Genomic DNA, 18395 nt, shown 5'->3' with positions numbered 1-18395 from the left:
TTACTCGCGATTTTTTGCTTTCTTTTCGCTCGAAGAAACAATGATCTGGAGGCTTTAGAGACAACTCTTCGCTGTCTTTCTGCTGTTTTCGGCTCCGGTCCTCTGCGCATGCGTTGTCGGGGTTTCGCGGTCGGAACGGCGGAGAACTCCGTGGCGATTCTTCGACTCCAGGAACAACTGAGCCTGCAGGTTTTTCTACATCGCACTTCTCTCTCCGTCTCCTTGCTTTCCGTCTTGTCCTTCCCTTTGCCCGTCTTGTGTCTTCGCGGTTTTTTCTTCCTCTCCTCTCCGTACCCGCCGTGCCCGAAGGCGTTGCTGAGGGCGGCAAGCTGCCTTGCCTCTCCCCTCTTCTCCCCGTTTTGCGTTTTTCTGGCGGTTTGCTTTCTCGCCCGTCGCCAGTGAGCACTCCTCACACCCTTCAGGCTGAGGACGAGAAAGAGACAGAGCCCAAGCAGAAAAGCAGGGACGAGCGGAAGGACGCGTGGCCTCTCCGTCTTGTTCTCTCTCGCTGTCGCTTGCTCCTCTTTTGTCTTGTGTCATCGCGACGTGGCTGACCAGCATCAACCTGTGACGGCAGAAACGCGTGGCGTGGTCCGTCTCTTCGGCGTCTTTTTGTTCGGCTCTCTCTGGGCTGCCACGCTCCTTGTAGACTTCGTTCTCGCTCCAACCGCGCCTTTTCGCTTCAACGCGGTTTCCTCGAAAATACACATTCTGCTGGATCGTTGTGCCTTGCCTGTCTCTACTCGTCTTCCCGCCTTTTTCCCGCGTTTTCTCTCGCGCGTTCTGTCTCTGCGCGTGCTCGCCTCTCCGCCCCTCCTTTCCTGTGTGGGTCTCTGGGGCGCACCCGTCTTTGTCAGTCTCCTTTCACTGTCTCCGGGTTGTCTGCCCCTCCCGAGGGGAGGCTGTAGCGCGAGTGTGACAAATCGTATCACCGTAAAAACTGTTCAACAGCCTTAAACTTCCCCGAAGAAGACGCTTCGGTGCCTCTGTGCATTTTCAGCCTTTCCTGCATTTGACAAGCCTTGCCAGAACAGTCTCTCAGACTACGGCTCTTTTGTTGATTCCGGCTGTCTCCACCGTTCGCCTGTCGCTCCACCGCGTCCAGCTTCTTGTCTTCCCTTTCTCTCCATCTTTCTCGCTGTGTCTCGCGGCGTTCTCTGTCTCCTTCCTTCTCCACCTCTTCACTTCCCGTCTCCTTTGTTTCTCGTCTTTTGTTGAAGATGTCGGCGGCGGCCTCGCTTTCCGAGCTCCCCGCCTCCGCCGGCCCAGTCGCAGAAGATTTTCGGGAGGTTCCTGAGCAAGCGCCGGCGTCTGCGACAGAAGAACCGAAGATGAATGTGCCTGCAACTGCCTCTTCGTCTTCACCTGGAAAGAGCCTCACGCCTGGAGAGACTGCGCTCCTACAAAGTCGACAGCTTGCGCATCATCACCACGCCGATGGGGCCGCGAGCTACACGTTTCCCCCCATGACCGAAAGCGAACTGGACAACTTCGGATGGCAGTGGTCTCTCGACGTTCACTCACCGCCCCATCCAACCTGTCTCCCCGTCGAGGCGCTCAAGCATAAACCAAGTGCCGATGAAATCTTCAAATACTTCTTCAAGGGGACTTCGGTAAGATTCACACCCGGAGCGAGAGGCAAACAGGCATATATATATATATATATATATATATATATATGAACCCATGTATGTACATAGATGAAAATAGATATAGGCACACACATCCACAGTCCATGTAGATCCACAAAACTTGCTTGCTTATGCATGTGGATATGCATGTGGAAGCAGCCATGCGGCCTGCTGAGGTATGTGTGTTTACGGCGGTGGAAAGGACGGAACCTGATCTGCTTGGATCCGATTTTCGCATTCGCCGTTCCCCTGCTTCGCCTGTTACTCTTTTTTGCATGCGTCGCTGCTCTTCGATTTCTTGCTTGTTTCCCTCTGTTGCTAGCCAAAGCGAAAAAAGCCCAGAAGACGCGTCCCTCGATCGTCTCTCTCTCTTTCTCCCTCTCGTCGTCTCTTTGTCTGTGTCTGCCTTCCTCCCACTCCTCTCTTGCCTTCTCTCTCGTATGCTCTCGTTCTCTCTCCCTTTCACTCTTTCGCTGTTTCTTCCTGTCGTTCTCCCTTTTTTTCCGTCGTTCTCCCCCTCTCCTTCCCGCGGATGTGCTCTCTCTCTCTTCCTCTCTCTCTTACACTCTCTTCCTCGCTCGGACATCGTCTCTCTCTTTCCCCCCCCTCTCGCATCGCTTTTCTTTCTCTTTCTCTCTCTCGCTTGTTCTCTCTTGACTTGGGACACCGCCCCTGCGAAGCATGCAGTGACCCGCTCCCGAGTTTCTGTTTCCTGTTCGTCGGCGTCTCTCCGTGGCGACTCCCACCTTTCCCACTGGAGCTGCCTCCGTTTTTGCAGAAGGAAGTATGCATTCGGCAAGTCTTCTTCCACACGCCGCTGTCGGAGGACGAACAGGAATGGATTGCTCAGTTCCGCGCTCTCTGCGTCGAGCGCAATTGGGCCATTCCCTACTTCATGGAGCCTCAACTCCTCCGCGTTCTGTGGTTCTGCAAACGCAAATACCCCGACGACGCACTCAACAAGAGGTGAAGCGAGCAAAAAGACAAGCGATACCGCGACAAAAAAAAGTTTCACCTCGCCGACGCCACACGCACACGACACACAGCGAAACCCGCACTTAACTTACCGATACGTAGACCCCTACATCTGTGTCATCTATGTATATATCATCTATGGATGAATTAACGTCTCTGTGTGAAGGTGTACGTTTCGTGCGAGCGAGTCTTTCTCTTCCTCGCTTCCCCCGTGTGTCTACGCTAATGCATCTAGTCTGTTGCCTCACTTACTTCCACGTTTGTCGAAACACTCCAACACACATATACATATATATTCATATATTATATATATGGGATTGTGTATATGTGTGTGCCCAGCAAACAGGGGAGTGTGATGCGCGTGGCAGCGGTGTGTGGCGTTTTGTGTTCAGCTTCGAGCATGCGCAGCAGATGGTTGAGTGGCGGCGTGAATTTTACCCGCTGAGTGACGCAGAGCCACATCTCGCCGAACTTTTGAAACTCGGCGTCATGTACTGGGTGGGGCGTGACCCCTCCCTGCGGCCTTTGCTGATTGTCAGGTGAGACTGGAGCGAGGCCCGAGACCGTCTCTGCCTTTGACGTCTGTCTGTGCTTACCACAGGTTTCTCGTCTCCTCTGCTGCCTTTTCGTCGCTCTCCTCTTTCCGCTCTGTTTTCCCGTTTTTCCGCTTTCCCTGTCTTTTTCTTTCCTCTTTTCCTTTTCTCTTTTTCCTTTCCTCTTTCTTTCCTTTCCTTTTTGCTCTCCCGCCTCCGTGGTCCGCGACCATGCGTGGGTTCGTATTCGAGAGTCGCCCCGCTGCCCCGGTTGTTCTCTCCGTTGGCGGGCGCCTCCTCTGACGACTTTGTGCGCGTCCCGCCCCTTTCTCTGCAAGCTGTCTCCTCGCTTCCGCAGTGCCCTGTCCCCGCTTCCTCGTTTGTCGCTCTCTCCGGGATCGGCGGAGCCTTCTTTTGCGGCGGCCGCGTGACTCGTTCAGTCTTCGCCCGTAGCCTGCGACCCTCGGGCCTTGCTGGTGTCTCTGTCCTTTCAGACTGTCGCGGCTCCCAAAGACAACCAGCCCGGAACTCTTCAAAAAGCTCACGATCTTCTGCTTCGAATGGGCTCTCCGATTCCTCAGTAAGTCCCTCTCCTTCTCTTCCTCGTTCTCCTCTCTTCGTCGTTATCCTCTCTTCCCCGTTCTCCTCCGCTTCCTCCTTTTCGTCGTTTCCTTGGTGCGTGCACGTCTCCCCGTTATAAAATTAACCGCGCCTGTTTCCGTGTTGGTATCCTGCGTGTGCCAGCCCCGCCTCTTTTCGCATCTCCCTCCCCAAATCTCCAGCTGTTTCGCCCCGTATTTTCGCCTCCTTTCTGCGCTTTGAAATCCTTTGCTATGCATGAAATCTGCTGCATGCGTTTCGTCTTTCCGCAGTGGTTCCTGGCGTCGTGGAGACCTGCGTTGTCCTCTTCGACGTGCGGGCCGTACCACTCCACCAGTTCCCGATCAGCGCACTCACCGACATGGTCAACACTCTGACGAAGCAGTTCCCTTTCCGGCTCCATCGCATGTGGATCATCAACGACTCCTTCTTCGTCCAGGTAACCGCTGGAAATCGTGCCGTAGAGAGCCCGACAAGGCGACCGCGCCGGGGCCTCACCGACTGTCTCGGTCTCGTTTCCGCCTCTCGTGCCTGCAGACGGTCTGGAGCATCGCGAAGCAATTCCTCACAGAAGTGCAGCAACAGAAAATGAAGTTTTACAGGCAAGTCACGCGGACAACCAGCTTCGCCCAAGAGAGGACCAGAGCGGACGTGTGCGCTCACCTCGAGATACACATGTTTACCTACGATATAGAAACACATGTATATGTATCTAGAGGTTACGTGCACACACATGGAGTTCAGGTTCCACTGTAGGGCTAAAGGATCCTGATCGGTCCAGAGCAGTGAAAAAAGAGACGCATCCGACGTCCTTCCTTAGAACGTAACGGCTCGCGTCGCCAGGCCAGTTTCCTCGGAGGCCTCGCGGAAGCAAAATCTCCTTCCCGTCCCGTGCCCGCTCTCTCAGCACGGCTTCATGTGCCGGCGCATGTCAACCGTCCGTCGACACTTGCATCTATATGTTCATGCATCCATGCGTGTGTCTATAATTGCAATATGTGTGCATGCATATGTGAGTATGTATCTAAGTCTGTATGTAGATGGGTATGCGCATATATATATATATATATATATATATATATATATACCTAGGTTTGTAAGTACACATGTATATATACATATATATACATATATACATATATATATACATATATATGTATATATATGGCTGTATGTATGTGTGCCGCGTGCGTGGGGTTCTTTCTTGGGCAGGAACGGGTTTGAATCGGAGCTTCTCAAAGAGTACGCGCCGCACCAGCTGGAGAAGCACTACGGAGGCTCACGCGATGAGATTCGGGATTTTTACCCCTTCCCGCTCGCCCCCGGCCCTTTTAACACCGACGCCAAGGCGCCCACAGAGACTCTCCCCTCCGAGCCCCCGATGCTGGTAAGCACCGCTAGTGTTGCGGGTGCGCGTTCCAACAGCAAGAACCTGGAGACACTCGAAGAGGGGGGAGAACCTCAGCTTTCTTTCGGGGCGACACAGCCTCGCTTTTGAATTCTGTTCGGCCGCACGAGTGAGGCGATTCCACCTCTCTTTTTTGTGTTCCTTTCTTCCCCCTTGTTGCTTCCTGTGTCTGCGTTTCCCGGGGCTCGGCCCCCAGCGGCTTCTCTCCCGTCTGCGTAGAGGACACGCTCATGAATCTTTGAAGACGTAGACGTTCCTTCTTTTTTTTTCTGGCTAGGCTTTTTCCTCGCGGTATATGTTTCTTTTCTTCAGGCGGTCGATCGCTTCACCTCCTTCGGTGTCGTCTGGGAAGGCGCGTGCACGCTGCCAATTCAGTGGAGCTTCGAGGCGTCTCGCGTCTATCCTGCATGCGGCCTTCCAGCGCCGGATGCCCCCGTCACGCTGGCCGATCAGGCGACCGCAGAGGCCCTCGCCGCTGTGGAGGCGGCGACGCACAAGGCGCGGACCGTGTCCATAAAAACGCACAAATCGACGACTCTGCGCAAGAAGTCGTCCGTTTTTTCCATGCTCAAACGCCAGAGCTGTTCGCTTGTGACGGCTGGGGCCACCCCGCATGCAGACCCCCACGCGAGCGCGCCAGACGCCGCTTCGGAAGCTCTCGGCGACCGAGGCGAGAAGGCGCATGCAGAGAAGGAAGCGAGCGGCGGAGAACAGGGCGAGACTGGGAAAGAGAGAGGCGAGAAGGAAGGGGAGGGAGATGGACAAGCGCCAGGAGAGACGGGGCCCTTGCCAGAAGCTGCGGAGGCTCCTGGACTCGTGGGAGGCTCTATCAGCAGGCGGCTGTCCAAGCCTGCAGAGTCACTGCGGGCAGTCGACAGCCAAGCGCCGAACAGCGAGGGCGCGGCCGACGCGAAAAGCGAGGAAAAGGACACGGCCCCGGCGGCTGTCGAAACGGCGAAGGACGATGCCCCAGCCGAGGCAGAAGCCGAGGTTGTCACGAACCAGGAGGTACGCTGCGATGAGAGGAAAACAAGACAGAAGAGCGGGGAGGAGGCGAAAGGCGTGGGCGGGGAAAGGCCTGAGGATTTCAGGGGGGAAGGAGACGCACGGAGACGGGGGGGGGGGGGGGGGGGGAAGGGGAGGGAGGGATCCTTGGGCTTTTCGAACGGGCAAAAACAGGCAGTGTGGCGCGTGTTTGGTCCCTTTATCCCCTGTGTATGTGCACCATTCTCCTTTCCTGGCCGAGGTTTGTCTAACCTGGCGTCCCGTGTGTGCGTTTTCGCCTTGCACGCGTGGCTGCGTGGCTCTTGTCTTGGTCGCGTGTCTGTCCGGCGGTTGACTTCCGCCGCGATTTGCGAAGCGCCGGTTTCCGGGCGTCGCTTCGGCGTCTCTGCAGTCTGTTGCCCATCGCACTGGGCTATGCTGCGCTGCTCCTGCAGACTGGAGGCGCGGTGGAGTCGAAGAACTCAACGGGCGTTTCGCCCAGCTGTCCCCCTGCCGAAAAGGTCAAGGCCAAGAAGTGCTGTGGCGCATGCAAGATTCAGTAGAAGGGAAGGACAAATGGACAGCCGACGGCTCCGAGGCGCGGGGCGAGACGACGCAGAGGAGTGGACAACGACCCCGAGCGAGTCCAAGGGAGGGGAACGGCAAAAACGGCGGAGACAGAGAGCCGGGGGAAAAGGCAGGGGCCGAAACAGCCGGGGAGACGAGACGAGAAGGACGAAAGGAGGGGTGGCTGGAATCCGTGTGCAGGACGGGCCTTTTAGTGGAGAGGGCCGCGTCAGGCGCACATTTTGGCGTTTCTTTCTCGCTCTCTCTTTTCTCTTCACCCAGGTGTCTAGATTTCTGTGAAGAGACATCTGACTCGGTGTGGATCTGGTGAAAAGCCCGTGCGTGCGAAGATCTGCGGCGAGGATGTGCGCGTCTCCAGGATTCGACGTTCGCCGGCCGTCGCGCATGCTCCTGTCTCTCTGCCTTCGGTTCGCGTAAATCCTCGCTGGCGAGTTCCCCAGCGCCACGCAGGTTCTGGGTGGGTCTCTGGAGCCCAGCGGATCTGCGTCGGCGAGCAGGGGAAAACGGCCCCGCGTCCCCGCTGTGTCTCCTCTGCTGTCTCTCGGCGCCCTTTCCCGCTCTCTGAAAGGTGAAAGCCAAGCGAGACCGGTCCGCGTCCTCTCTCTCTCATCGGTCTGCACGGCGACTCCTTTGGTTTTCTCCGATGGAGCGAAAGGGAGACGACGCCTGGCTTGAGGGCCCGTCTGCTCACTTCTTTTCCCGTTCGTCGCTGAAACCAATACGCCCGTTTACTCGCCTTTCCAGATCCCGTCTCGCTCGCCCCGAGAAAAATCTCGGGTTTCAGGTCGTTTCGTTCGTTAACCCCTTTATGGTTAAACGTATAAACATGTAATAAGCATGTACATCTAGATATATTTGTATATGCATGAATGTGTCCTTCGCGCCCCTGGAAACTGACGAGTCAAGTGGATACGCCCATTTTTTGTGAATGTTTTGGTTAAGGGCGTCTACACGCCTATCGACAGGAGCGTTTTCTCTGTAAAGTACCATCGCATAGATCTGCGCCTCTGTCGAATGGTAGGCGATCGTAAGTTACACCCTGTAACTTTCCGTCTCCTTTTTTCGCTGTCTCTGAAGCTTCCTGTGTGAATCGGTGGTTTCACTTTTGTCACCTTTGCGTCCTGACGCAAATTTGTGATGCTAGACAAGGGTTCCACTCCTCCACGCGCGTCTCCTTCAAGTCCTGGATCTCTCTGTCTCTCTCTCTTTCTGTCTTTCTCTCTGTCGCCTTCTCTCTGTGTCCGCGCCTCTGGGTGATGCTTCCACTCTGCGCCGAAGGCTCATCTCTGGCCTGCGCGTTGATCCCGGGGAAAATAGAGCCTCGCGGCTAAACAGTGTACCGCGATTTACGGAAACGCGGAGTTTGAGAAAAATCCCACGGCGCACAGCGAAGACGCCTGTTCAAGTGGAGCTATACAGAGTGCCGCCGACATGCCGCGGGGGTACTGGACAAATCGACAGGAAAAACAATTGAAAACAGAAAAGAAGCAAGGCGAAAGGAGAGAGAAGATAAGAAAAGACGAAGAGATAGTAGACACGCAGAAGCGAGAAGAATTGGAGAGGTCGGTAGAACAGGACGCAGCATTGGAAGGTGCCGCGAGTGCGGGAAGTCGCAGGAGAGAACATACGGAGGAAAGTGATAACGAAAGAAGGACATGGAAGACGAAAACAAGGAAATGCAATGCCTCGGGGCAGTCTCTCAGCGTTCATTTTTTCGCCGACGCTCGTTTGGCGGCTTTCTTCCGTTGCCGCATGTCTTTGCGCATGCTCTCGAGAGCCTGAACATCTGTGTAGTCGCGCTTGTGGTAGGCTGGCAAGATCTCTCGGCTTATCTACAGCACACGACAGCAACACACTGGGAACGATGGACGACATCCGGACAAAAGCCGACCTTTGCATGATGCAGGAGCCTACGATAGTGAGTCTCCATAGTTAATTCTATCCAGCTGACAATCAATCCGTTTGTTTCTACAAATATACGTATATATATATATATATATATATGTACACATGTATCGGTCGAGAGATACAGACTCACACGCGGCAGCACGTGGAAGCGACAAGACAATTGCACGAGCATCTGGGATATGCACACATGCACATATCGATATACCGACAGCGAGAAAGAGGGAGTTGCACAGATCGGCATAGGCGCATGCGTGGATGTGATAGAGATGCGTGCATCTGCGCGAATGGAGAGATAAGCCTGTGACGGGGGGGATCAACGGAGACGCACCTCGATGCCTGCGGCACGTGCCGTGCCGATGAGAGAGCGGCAAATGCCCCGAAGCGACATGCCGATCAAAGGCCAGTCCATGCTCTTGCACTTCGCGATGTGATAAATCTGAAAAACAGCAAAAGAAAGTAAGCGCGCTGCGAGGTGCCTGCTTTTCTCATGTCCCAGTCGCTCCTGTGCATCTCGTTTTCGACATGCCTTCCTCTTCCCCCCAACAAACTGCTTCAGCGAATCCTTTCGGCTGTATCTGACTCGCCGAAGACCCTTTTTGGAAACGCTGACGCATGTCTAACCAAATGTACATATATATGTATATCTCACATATATATGTATATCTCACATATATAGCCAAAACAAAGTTTATGTGCATGCATCACGTGTGTATATTGAGACATGTGTCGGAAGGATGTCTGTGGTTAGGTGAGACGAGCTGACGGGTTGCTTCCTACAGATCGTTGCCCACACATGGAGATGTGAACCTGGCTGTGAGGTGCGGCTTTCCTTACCTCTTTAAGGGTGACGTTTCCGACACTTTGGTGGCCTGGGGATTCACTGCCCATCGGGCACCTCGCAGTTCGGAGCAGAAACCAAATGTTGCTGGGGGCGCGAATGCTGAATTTGTAGGATCTGCGAGAAACAGTCAGAAAGGTGAAAAGAGCAAAGTGATATTGTGGATGCGGACGCAGAGCGAAGACGGGCGCCGAGAGGAAAAAGAAAGGCGCTGAAGAAGCAAGTGTTGTTAGGTCTTTGTGCTTTTCATGACCATCATGTTAAGTGCATTAAGTATAGTGGTGTCCAGCCTATATTTGAAAAACCAACATTTTTGTATACAAGCTGTAGGAATATCTGAGTGTGGCAGTACCGGCTCTTGTCCACAGAAAATCATGACACGAAAGACAACAGACCGCACATGCAGAGGAAAAAGGCGGAAACAACAAACCGAGAGGTGTTATGGGACGGGGAAAGAAAGCGGAGATACAGCCCAAAGCGAGACGTGGCGATGCCTCATGGCGAGCTTCTACCTGTCTGTGAGGGGGACGATGGTGACTTGAAGCGGCACCTCGGGGCGAACCTTCGCCGTGCGTGCGTTGAACTCTTTGCAAAACTGCATCATGTTGATGCCTGAGAAACGCGAAAGAGCGAAAAAACACACCATGCACCAATTCAAGAGAAAAAGAACGAGGAAGGGAGAGAAGCGGAGCAAGCGAGATAAAGAAGCGAAAGAGAGAGAAAGAGGAAGAGGGCGAAGGAGAGAGACAGAGGAAGAGGGCGAAGGAGAGAGACAGAGGAAGGTAAAGGAAGAGAAAGACAGAGGAAGGTAAAGGAAGAGAAAGACAGAGGAAGGTAAAGCAAGAGAAAGGCAGAGGAAGGTAAAGCAAGAGAAAGACAGAGGAAGGTAAAGAAAGAGAGGCAAAAGTATATGGATATACGGCTGACCGCTAAAGACAGCACACACTTTGGATGCGCACATGCGGACTACACATCTCTGCATATGCATCTCACTGGATGTGCGCCTCTAGGTGTGAGTGGGAAGATGAGGACCAAAGGGGCGGCAACCGCGGAGCAGAAACGACAGGAAGGGCCGATCCGGAGGAGAAAGGAGAAAGACGGGGGGAGAAGACACGTACCGAGGGGACCCAGAGTTTGTCCGATGGCGGGCGACGGCTTCGCAGTCGCCGCTGGCACGATCAGCCGGAATCGGCCAACCACCGACATGGCGAAGACAGTCGAGTAAAAGAGCAGTGTGGGAGCACAGCAGGCCGAGGAGTGCCGCGCAGGGGCGAGCGCAGAAAAGGTCAGCGGACGGTGCGAAAGAAGGAATGAGAAGCAGAGGGACAGATGCACGAGGTGGAAAAAGGCGTGAAGAAACAGCAGAGGACCGCAAACTCGGAAGAGGATAATTGCTGACGGACGACGAAAAGGACATGAACAACGTGAGGGCGAAAAGGAAATGGCCGCATACAGGTAGGAGGGCGAATGCCAAGAGCGTTAGAGCGAAATAACCCGAAGGCTACTGCCTGGAAAAGCCGCCAATGAATCCGATCTCAGGTGGACACATCCAAGGGCTGCCGTCGGACACGACCTTGGGGTGTACAGACAGCTGAGGAAGCGGGGGGAAACGAACTCAAAGGTAGAGCGCTGGAAGCATCGGAAGAGATGGACGCGAAGGAAGACAAAAGAAAAGCTTAACACCGCTTGCTTCTGCTCTGCAATGCCTGATACCTTTGTATCTGAATCTCTCGCTACAGATTTGCGGAGATTCGCCAAATCTCAGTCTCCAGGCGCTTCACGACGAGAAGGCACACACCTCGGCAGACTAATGGAAACTGTGCATATCTGTCTTGTTTGGGCTTCAAGAGATCATTCTCTTGGGACCTGGAAAGTGTGGCGTCCATTCGCTGGCTTCGTCGCGAAAAGAACGGACGGGAAATTTTAGCCTGCGCGGAGCCCGTCGGGGGGGCAGCGGCGGCGATACAAACTGGGAGGACAGCGAAGGGTAGAAGCCAGCGAGACGGCGAAGAAGGGTGAGAAGAGGGAGAACTGAGGGTAGACTCTTGTTTTTCTTTGGCCAACAGTCAATTTTTCGGTGAGAAGCGAGCCGACTTCTCGACAGACAGTCGTCGGATGACACTCTGTCGCATGCAGCTTCGCCAGCTATATTTGACTCGCATGCTTCGAAGCTAAAATTCATCTCTGCTCTTGGCGAGAGTCGCCGGAAACCGTTCCCTCTCGGTTTTCCGTTTTCTGGGATGCGGCCCTTCGGGGGGCCTTCGGGGAAAATGGAGAGATGGCGGTTTCAGTTAAAGTGATATCTTTCTTCGCACATATCCCGATGATAGCGCGCTGTGTTGCTCGCATCGAGCAGCTTAAACCCAAGGGCGAGAAAGCCGAAAAGAGAAGTGCTGAAAGAAGAAGAAATAAGAAGCGGGGAAAAAGATGAGAAACAGCATGAGGAGGAAGGAGAACCAGAAAGAGAGAAACGGGGATGCAGGATGACAAAGTGTTTGCCACTGGGAGCGAGAAGCGAGAACTAGGAGAGAGAGGATCGGGAAATGCCAGCACCGGCCTGGAGTTGAAGAGACAGAGAAGTGTCATTGCAGGCACACAGACCACACCGCGTAAGAGGGAAGGGTTTTGAGAAAAGGCGCAGACAGGATGTACGAATCAGAGACACAAAGACAGACAGAGCTACCACAAAAAATTGGGAGAAATTCAATCGCGGTGGCCGGAGAAACCAAAAGGGGGTTCTGAGAAGGCCAGAGAGGCAGAGGCTGCCTTCTGGACAGGGAGAAAAGAAACAAAAAGAAGAGATAGTGATCCTGGACCACTCCACACAAACACACAGAGCTCTTCGACGCGCACCGGTCGAGTGCGATGGCGAAAGGTTCAGAAGACGGAAGGAGAGGAGCAACGGACACGTCGAAGCCGTCAGGAAAGGTCAGCGCCGCGAAGCTCCTCGCGGCACACATACAGACAGGCTGCACTTTTGAAACACGACAGGAAGGCTGGAAAGGCGAGGAGAAAGCGCCCCGAACGTAGCTGAGTGGTGTCTCATCGGACAAGATAACCGGCGGCAAACTTGTGCATGTGGAGGAAACGACATTTCGAGGGATGGGCCAAGAAATGTGGAAGGGAATGTTCCCGTAAGAAAAGAGAGGCCGCGAACAGAGCGGAGCACCCCAAACATCATATGCTGGGTATCAGTTTTGGTGGAGAAGAGGCCGAGGACACCGCTGTGAACACTGAAGAAGAAATCGGCAGCAGGCACAAGCGAGAAAATCTGCGACAGCACGTGAAAGGATCGCGATATTAAGGTTTTATCATCGCGGCATCGTGGAAAACCACCCTAAATTGCAGGGTTAGGGAAGTCAACGTAGATGCCGCTCCCGAGGATCCCAAAGTTGGAATAAGGGCAGCGAGGGAGAAGGAAAAGAATGGAGTCGAGAGAACAGGAGACAAGCGCTCACGCAGAGTTTGAGATGCAAAGAAGACAGAAGAGTTTTCTTGTCGCCGTGGCCAGGAGTCGGTGCGAAGAAAAGGAAGAAAAAGCAGTTTGTGCGACGAAGAGCCGCTCACCCTCAAGGACACAGCAAGAAGAGGAAGCGTGCGCAACTTCTGGCGGGCACTCAGAAAGTCGAAGGGGGTGAGAACAGCGCCAAGCAGCGGCCTGGGCCTTGTAGGCTAAAACGAGACACATCCGACAGGATCTGGAGTTTCTTGTGTCTCGAGTGTACGCCTGTGTCTCTCCAGTGACGAAGATTTGCAGCAAAGATAAGAACGCGATGGTGAGGATGCAACTCAAGCACGCGGTAAACGTCTCGGAAGACGGGGAAAAACCCAAACTGCCGCGAAGAAACCGACAGTTTCAGGTGCATATACCCGTCTGCGTCCAGTTGACAGGCAGACATGACCTCACCATCTTTGTCTACGAGACGAGGAAGGAAACGACCTTGCGACTGCTCTCTCGATACATCAAGTTTCCAATGATAAACGGACGCAATACAAGGAACATGTTTGGACATGTACATCCGTCGCTATATCTATCTATCTGTCTACCTATATATATGTATTTGCACAGACGGCCTACAAGTGAATTACCTGCACCCGTCAGTTTATCTACCGATATATATATATATATATATATATATATATATACATCTATGTAGGCTGTCTTCACCTCCATGATCTACATTAGCCACTGCATGCGGATGATAAAATATTTGTCTCCATGGATCCGATTGTTTCTGTTCTGTGGAGTGACCATGAGAAGCGCATAGAGCAAAACGTGAGTAGGGGTCTCCCGCATCATCACAAGAGTGACCGTTTCTTGCAAGGCAAGACAGTGTGATCCTCAAGACACCACGATCCTCTTGCGTTTGAACAGACATATGCATGCATATCCACTTTGGGTTTTCCGCCATATGTGTTCGCGTTGTCGCTGCCGCGTGACAAGAAAAGAGAAATATGCAGCCGCGTATGAGGTGTACAGACTGCGGGAGGACCATTTGTGGGATTCGGAAACAGCTTGGGGAGACTGGAGACAGAAGAGCCACCCAACAGGCGAGGCTCGTGAAGGAGCACGACAACATGAAGACAAACGCCTGAGCTAGGACCGGAAGCGATAACTATCGCAAACAAGAAACCAGCAAAACGACAAAACGGAGGCCGTCGTTGAAGGCCATTGACAAACGAAAGCAGAGATGACACTCCACGTAAGGACCCGTGAAGGGAAGCAAAAACACGACGGGTTCGAAACGAGAAGGCAGAAGAAGCAGGATTCGGAGATCAAAAGGCAAAAGTTCTGGAGAAGACAGGGAACAGAGGACGGAAAGGAGCAAACCACCGAACGTGACTGGTACAAGAAACACAACGACGTAGATGTACACCGCAAAAAGGCGACAAGTGACAACCCAGAATGCCAAACATCTTCCTGTTCTTCTCCGTCGCGATCTGCTGAACGCCGTTTGGAGGGGCGCTGAGTCGACGCGGATCCAGGATTGAAAAAATTAGTCGCTGGAGATGGGCGTCACGTCCCCGCCTCCTTCCCTTCTCTCGCTTGCTTTTTCTTCTTCTTTCCATTCGTCTCCGTGGGGATTGAAGAGCTTGTCCTCCTCCCTGCGTGCTTGCTCCTAGTACACCCTAACTCTCGCTCCTTTCCGGCTCTTCTCTCTGGCGCCCTCCTTCCCCTCCTTGTCGCCTTCCTGCACCCTCTCTCTTGAACGTAGCGGCCTCAGACACTCCGCGCTCTCGGGAGAAAGGACACAGACACTGTCGGCGAGTCTCTCGGTCGGACCTCCGCGGCTTTCAGTGAAGGAAAGGAACGAAGAAAGTCGAAATGCCGCCGATGACCATCGGCCCTTTTAAGGCGCGGGCGGCGAGCCGGGAACCGATGCAAACTCCGAAGGCGAGACATCTAAAGTCACACCTGGAAAAAAGCGAAACAAAGAAGTGGCAACGACTCTCCAATTGTGTCTTCCGCCTCACATAGGGAGATTTTTCACCCCTTCAGAAATGAAAAGGAAACAACTGATGCATGTATGTATATTTGTATCAGAATATAACGAGGATACCCATATACAGCTAGACCTCTCCAGATGCATCTGTAAACAAGTGCACGCACTCCTTACGCAATAGATACGCATAACGATTTTAAATCAACAGGTCCAGAATATCAAGCCACGTACGTATGGGTGCGGAGATATGCACACGCACATGCATATTTGCAGTAGAGGAGAGATATACGCAGATGGAGATGCAGAGATAGTCCTTTTGTGTGAGAGACGACGGTGAGACAGGAAAAGTGCAACTCCGTACACAGCGCGTATGTGCACACCGAGCTCTACAAAGAGGCCCTGAAAAACCAGAGGAGAGTTGTGGGGAAGCAAACACCTCCATGTGTCGGGTATCGTGGGGCCCCACCTCCGGCACGTTCGATTTCTTTGCGGAGTTGCCTCAAGCCGTCAATCTCGTCGTCCTCTCCTTCACGATGAGTGTGGTCTGCATGCGACGGGGCGGCTGAACCGTCCATACGCTCTTCCTCTCCCAACGGACGCAGCTCGTCACCGTGACCCGACCCCCCCTAAACGCAAACAAGAAAAATGCGCATTGGCACACATGTGGACACATAGTCACCCATCGAAACATATCCATGGACGTCTACACAGAAGTACCTATCTATGCATATATATATATATATATATATATATATATATATGCCCTCTGTGCATGACATACGTGTGAAGTGAGAGGAATGGATCCGAATTGATGACCCTTCAGAGACTGGCGACGGCCGAGCACGCGGGGGGCGCTCCCGAGAATGGTAAATCTCCGTCGATAATTCCCGCGAAGGCTGCGCAAAGAGGCAGTGAAATCAAGGACAAAACATACACAATGAAGCCAAAAATGTGGAAATACACAGGGATCGACACGCACCACACACAAACCATTGGGAACGCTCGGTTGCTTCCTCTAGGTCCACACGCACACCTCGGTCCTCTCCGCTGAGGGTCCAGATTCGCGTATGCCACCCCCGCCCACGAAAAAACCAGATGTATCTGTAGTCATATATACATATATATACATATATCTTCAAATACAGATTTGCAGAGCATGCGAACAGAAATACACGAGAACCAGCTAGATCCTAACTGCATATATGTATATATAAGTATATAATATACAGATCCCTATGTAGATGTAGGCTGCTTAGACCGCGCTCAGGGTTACCACGTAGAGAAGCTTCGATAACAACACGCCCGTACCGCCGTGAGCGCTGACACTGAGATCGCGGTTGGACATGGAAGCGGAGCATTTCCCTGTGGAAAAGCACAGTCTGCGAGCGAGGCTTCCTTACGAAGTAGCGTCGCGGCGGAGACCGGAGGTGACCGTCTGTACTTGCGGGAGGGACGGCGCACCCTGCTGCAGAGACGCTGACGGACCCGCAACCGCCATCGACGCCGCGGCAGCTACCAGCTCCTCATCTTCGTCGAATTCCTTACTGAAAAAACCGCACGCGAGATGCACACGTATACCTGAAGCGAAAGGCTCCATCGTTCCGACCACGGAAGAACAAAGGAAACGAAACGTGGTTGAAGCGCAGCGCTTATCACGCAGGCGCGCACCTGTTTCGAGATCTGTGCGACCGCAGGTGTATATACACCTAGAAAGACAGGGGGACACCCAGAGGGAGAGAAAGAGGTTTTCGCACCGCGGGAGAGAGAAACCACAGCGCACGAGTCGGAGACAATCACACCGCTGAGCCTCTATATGTGATATGAGAGAATACAAGTCTTTTCGGCAGCTTGGCGGCACCTACGCAGGTCGAATGAGGTAAGAATCGACGGTGCTTTGCAAGACGGCGACTCGCTTGTTGAACTTGAAAACGAATTCGCTGCAAATCATCACATTTTGGAACGCGGTTAATCGCTACATGTCGACTCGCAGGGGGGTTCCAGGATTTTCTGTTTTTGCCTTTTCTCTGTTTTCCCCTCCCGGGCTACTGCCCGAAAGGGCCGAAGCCGGGCGTCGTCACGTCTTTCCGGACGCTGTTTAGCAACTGAGAGTTCGTGCCCCGACCAAAAGAAAGCCGTTCAAGAGCATCCGTGACACTACCAATGGCTAGAAACCAAAGCGGTACAACCAGGCATGCTCAAATACATATATATCAGTTGTGGATAGACACGCGCAGACACAATCATCGTCACGCGCTAACATCTGGTGCAGAAGCAAAGTGAAATGGATGCATCATTTCTCCTATACATCTTTTTCTCTCTGTCTATACATTTATATATACATTTTTTATCGGTTCGCATGGGTTTATGTTTTCGCACGGACGTCGCCAAGGGGTTTTCCGTGCTCATTTTGTCGTGGGTCCGTTTCTAGGTCCAGTGGAGGCGAGAACAAGGGACTCACCCTGGGAATCCCTTTTCCATTTCGTTTTTCAAGATTTCCGAGACGTTGATTTTCCCGGGGACGCCGTTGCTCTCCATCATGTTCCCCGTCAGCACATCCATGCCCCACAAATCGTAGCGGAGGCGACCGCTGCCGATGACTCCGCCCACACAGCTCCCGTAGTGCAGGCCTAGAGACAGAGCAAAAAATGCAGCGAAATGGGCGTATCCACCAACCGGAGAAATCCCCTGCCTCGAAAGCCAACGCTAAAAACTGCCCAGCTGTATATCGGCAGGTGAAAGAATGCATTTGCCTAGCTCCATATATATATATATATATATATATATATATATATGGAAAAGCAGAATATGAAAGCGCAGCTGATAGGCCACACAAGTACACGTACGTATATCTCTCCAGATGTCGGAAAGGAAAATATACATTTACGGATAGAAAAAGAAATGGATAGGGAAAAGGAGCTTTTCTGTTCGCACTTGGACGAGGTAGCCGAATGGAGACTCACCGATACGCATGTTCAGGTTGGGAATGCAGAGTCGCTCGCGGACCTCCGTGATGTTTCCAATCATCGCCTTCGCCATCTCATAGACGAGCCACATGCCTTCACGAGGATCCGTATCTTGCTGAAAAGCGAGTCGGAAACGATACACAAGATCTGTTTTCACTCAGACAACTCGAAAGCGTCGTCCACAATAGCGGAGCCGACCGCGCCATCGAATACGGACGCGAGAAGAGAAACACTCGCCCACTCACACGCCTTTCGAGCAGTTCTCCGACCCCTTTACCCTGTGCCACGGCAAGTCTACAGCTCTGCAACAGATCTTCCTCTACCATTTATGTTATATATATATATATTGTTGTATAATAACGTTATATATATATATATATATATATATATATGAATGCGTAGGGCTGTGCACACGAAAAAAATCGAGAGGGCGAAGTTGGCAACGGCGTCGCATTGACTGTCTGATAACTGTGCGGCGGGGAACGCGAAGCGCCTACGCCAGCGGGGTGAAACGAGGCAGAAA

General features: G+C 53.0%; 3 protein-coding genes across 3 annotated transcripts in view; 1 reads left to right on the top strand and 2 right to left on the bottom strand.

Annotated features, from left to right (window-relative positions):
- Positions 1–1220: 1220 nt before the first annotated feature.
- Positions 1221–6694, top strand: NCLIV_008680 (conserved hypothetical protein; the record flags this gene model as incomplete). Its single annotated transcript, XM_003880384.1, has 9 exons — positions 1221–1613; positions 2410–2597; positions 2999–3145; positions 3634–3719; positions 4012–4178; positions 4277–4332; positions 4952–5126; positions 5460–6155; positions 6587–6694. 9 exons carry the CDS (start codon positions 1221–1223, stop codon positions 6692–6694), a joined length of 2016 nt encoding a protein of 671 aa, XP_003880433.1.
- Positions 6695–8425: 1731 nt separating this feature from the next.
- On the bottom strand, positions 8426–10671 carry NCLIV_008670 (putative ribosomal protein L11; the record flags this gene model as incomplete). Its single annotated transcript, XM_003880383.1, has 5 exons — positions 8426–8551; positions 8956–9063; positions 9462–9582; positions 9978–10077; positions 10584–10671. 5 exons carry the CDS (start codon positions 10669–10671, stop codon positions 8426–8428), a joined length of 543 nt encoding a protein of 180 aa, XP_003880432.1.
- A 4145-nt stretch (positions 10672–14816) lies between these two features.
- Positions 14817–18395, bottom strand: part of NCLIV_008660 (putative adenylate and guanylate cyclase catalytic domain-containing protein) — a gene marked incomplete at both ends in the record, with an annotated part of 34792 nt that continues 31213 nt past the window's right edge. Inside the window, 7 exons of the mRNA XM_003880382.1 lie at positions 14817–14881; positions 15376–15535; positions 15691–15805; positions 16310–16453; positions 16772–16846; positions 17368–17536; positions 17870–17987. Of these exons, the coding sequence (XP_003880431.1) occupies positions 14817–14881; positions 15376–15535; positions 15691–15805; positions 16310–16453; positions 16772–16846; positions 17368–17536; positions 17870–17987 (846 nt within the window). The remainder of the gene's footprint in view (positions 14882–15375; positions 15536–15690; positions 15806–16309; positions 16454–16771; positions 16847–17367; positions 17537–17869; positions 17988–18395) is intronic.

Source organism: Neospora caninum, chromosome III, assembly GCF_000208865.1.
Source record: "Neospora caninum Liverpool complete genome, chromosome III".
NCBI lineage: Eukaryota > Apicomplexa > Conoidasida > Eucoccidiorida > Sarcocystidae > Neospora > Neospora caninum.
Note: the sequence above shows the minus strand (reverse complement) of the source record. Positions and strands in the feature narration are given on the sequence as shown.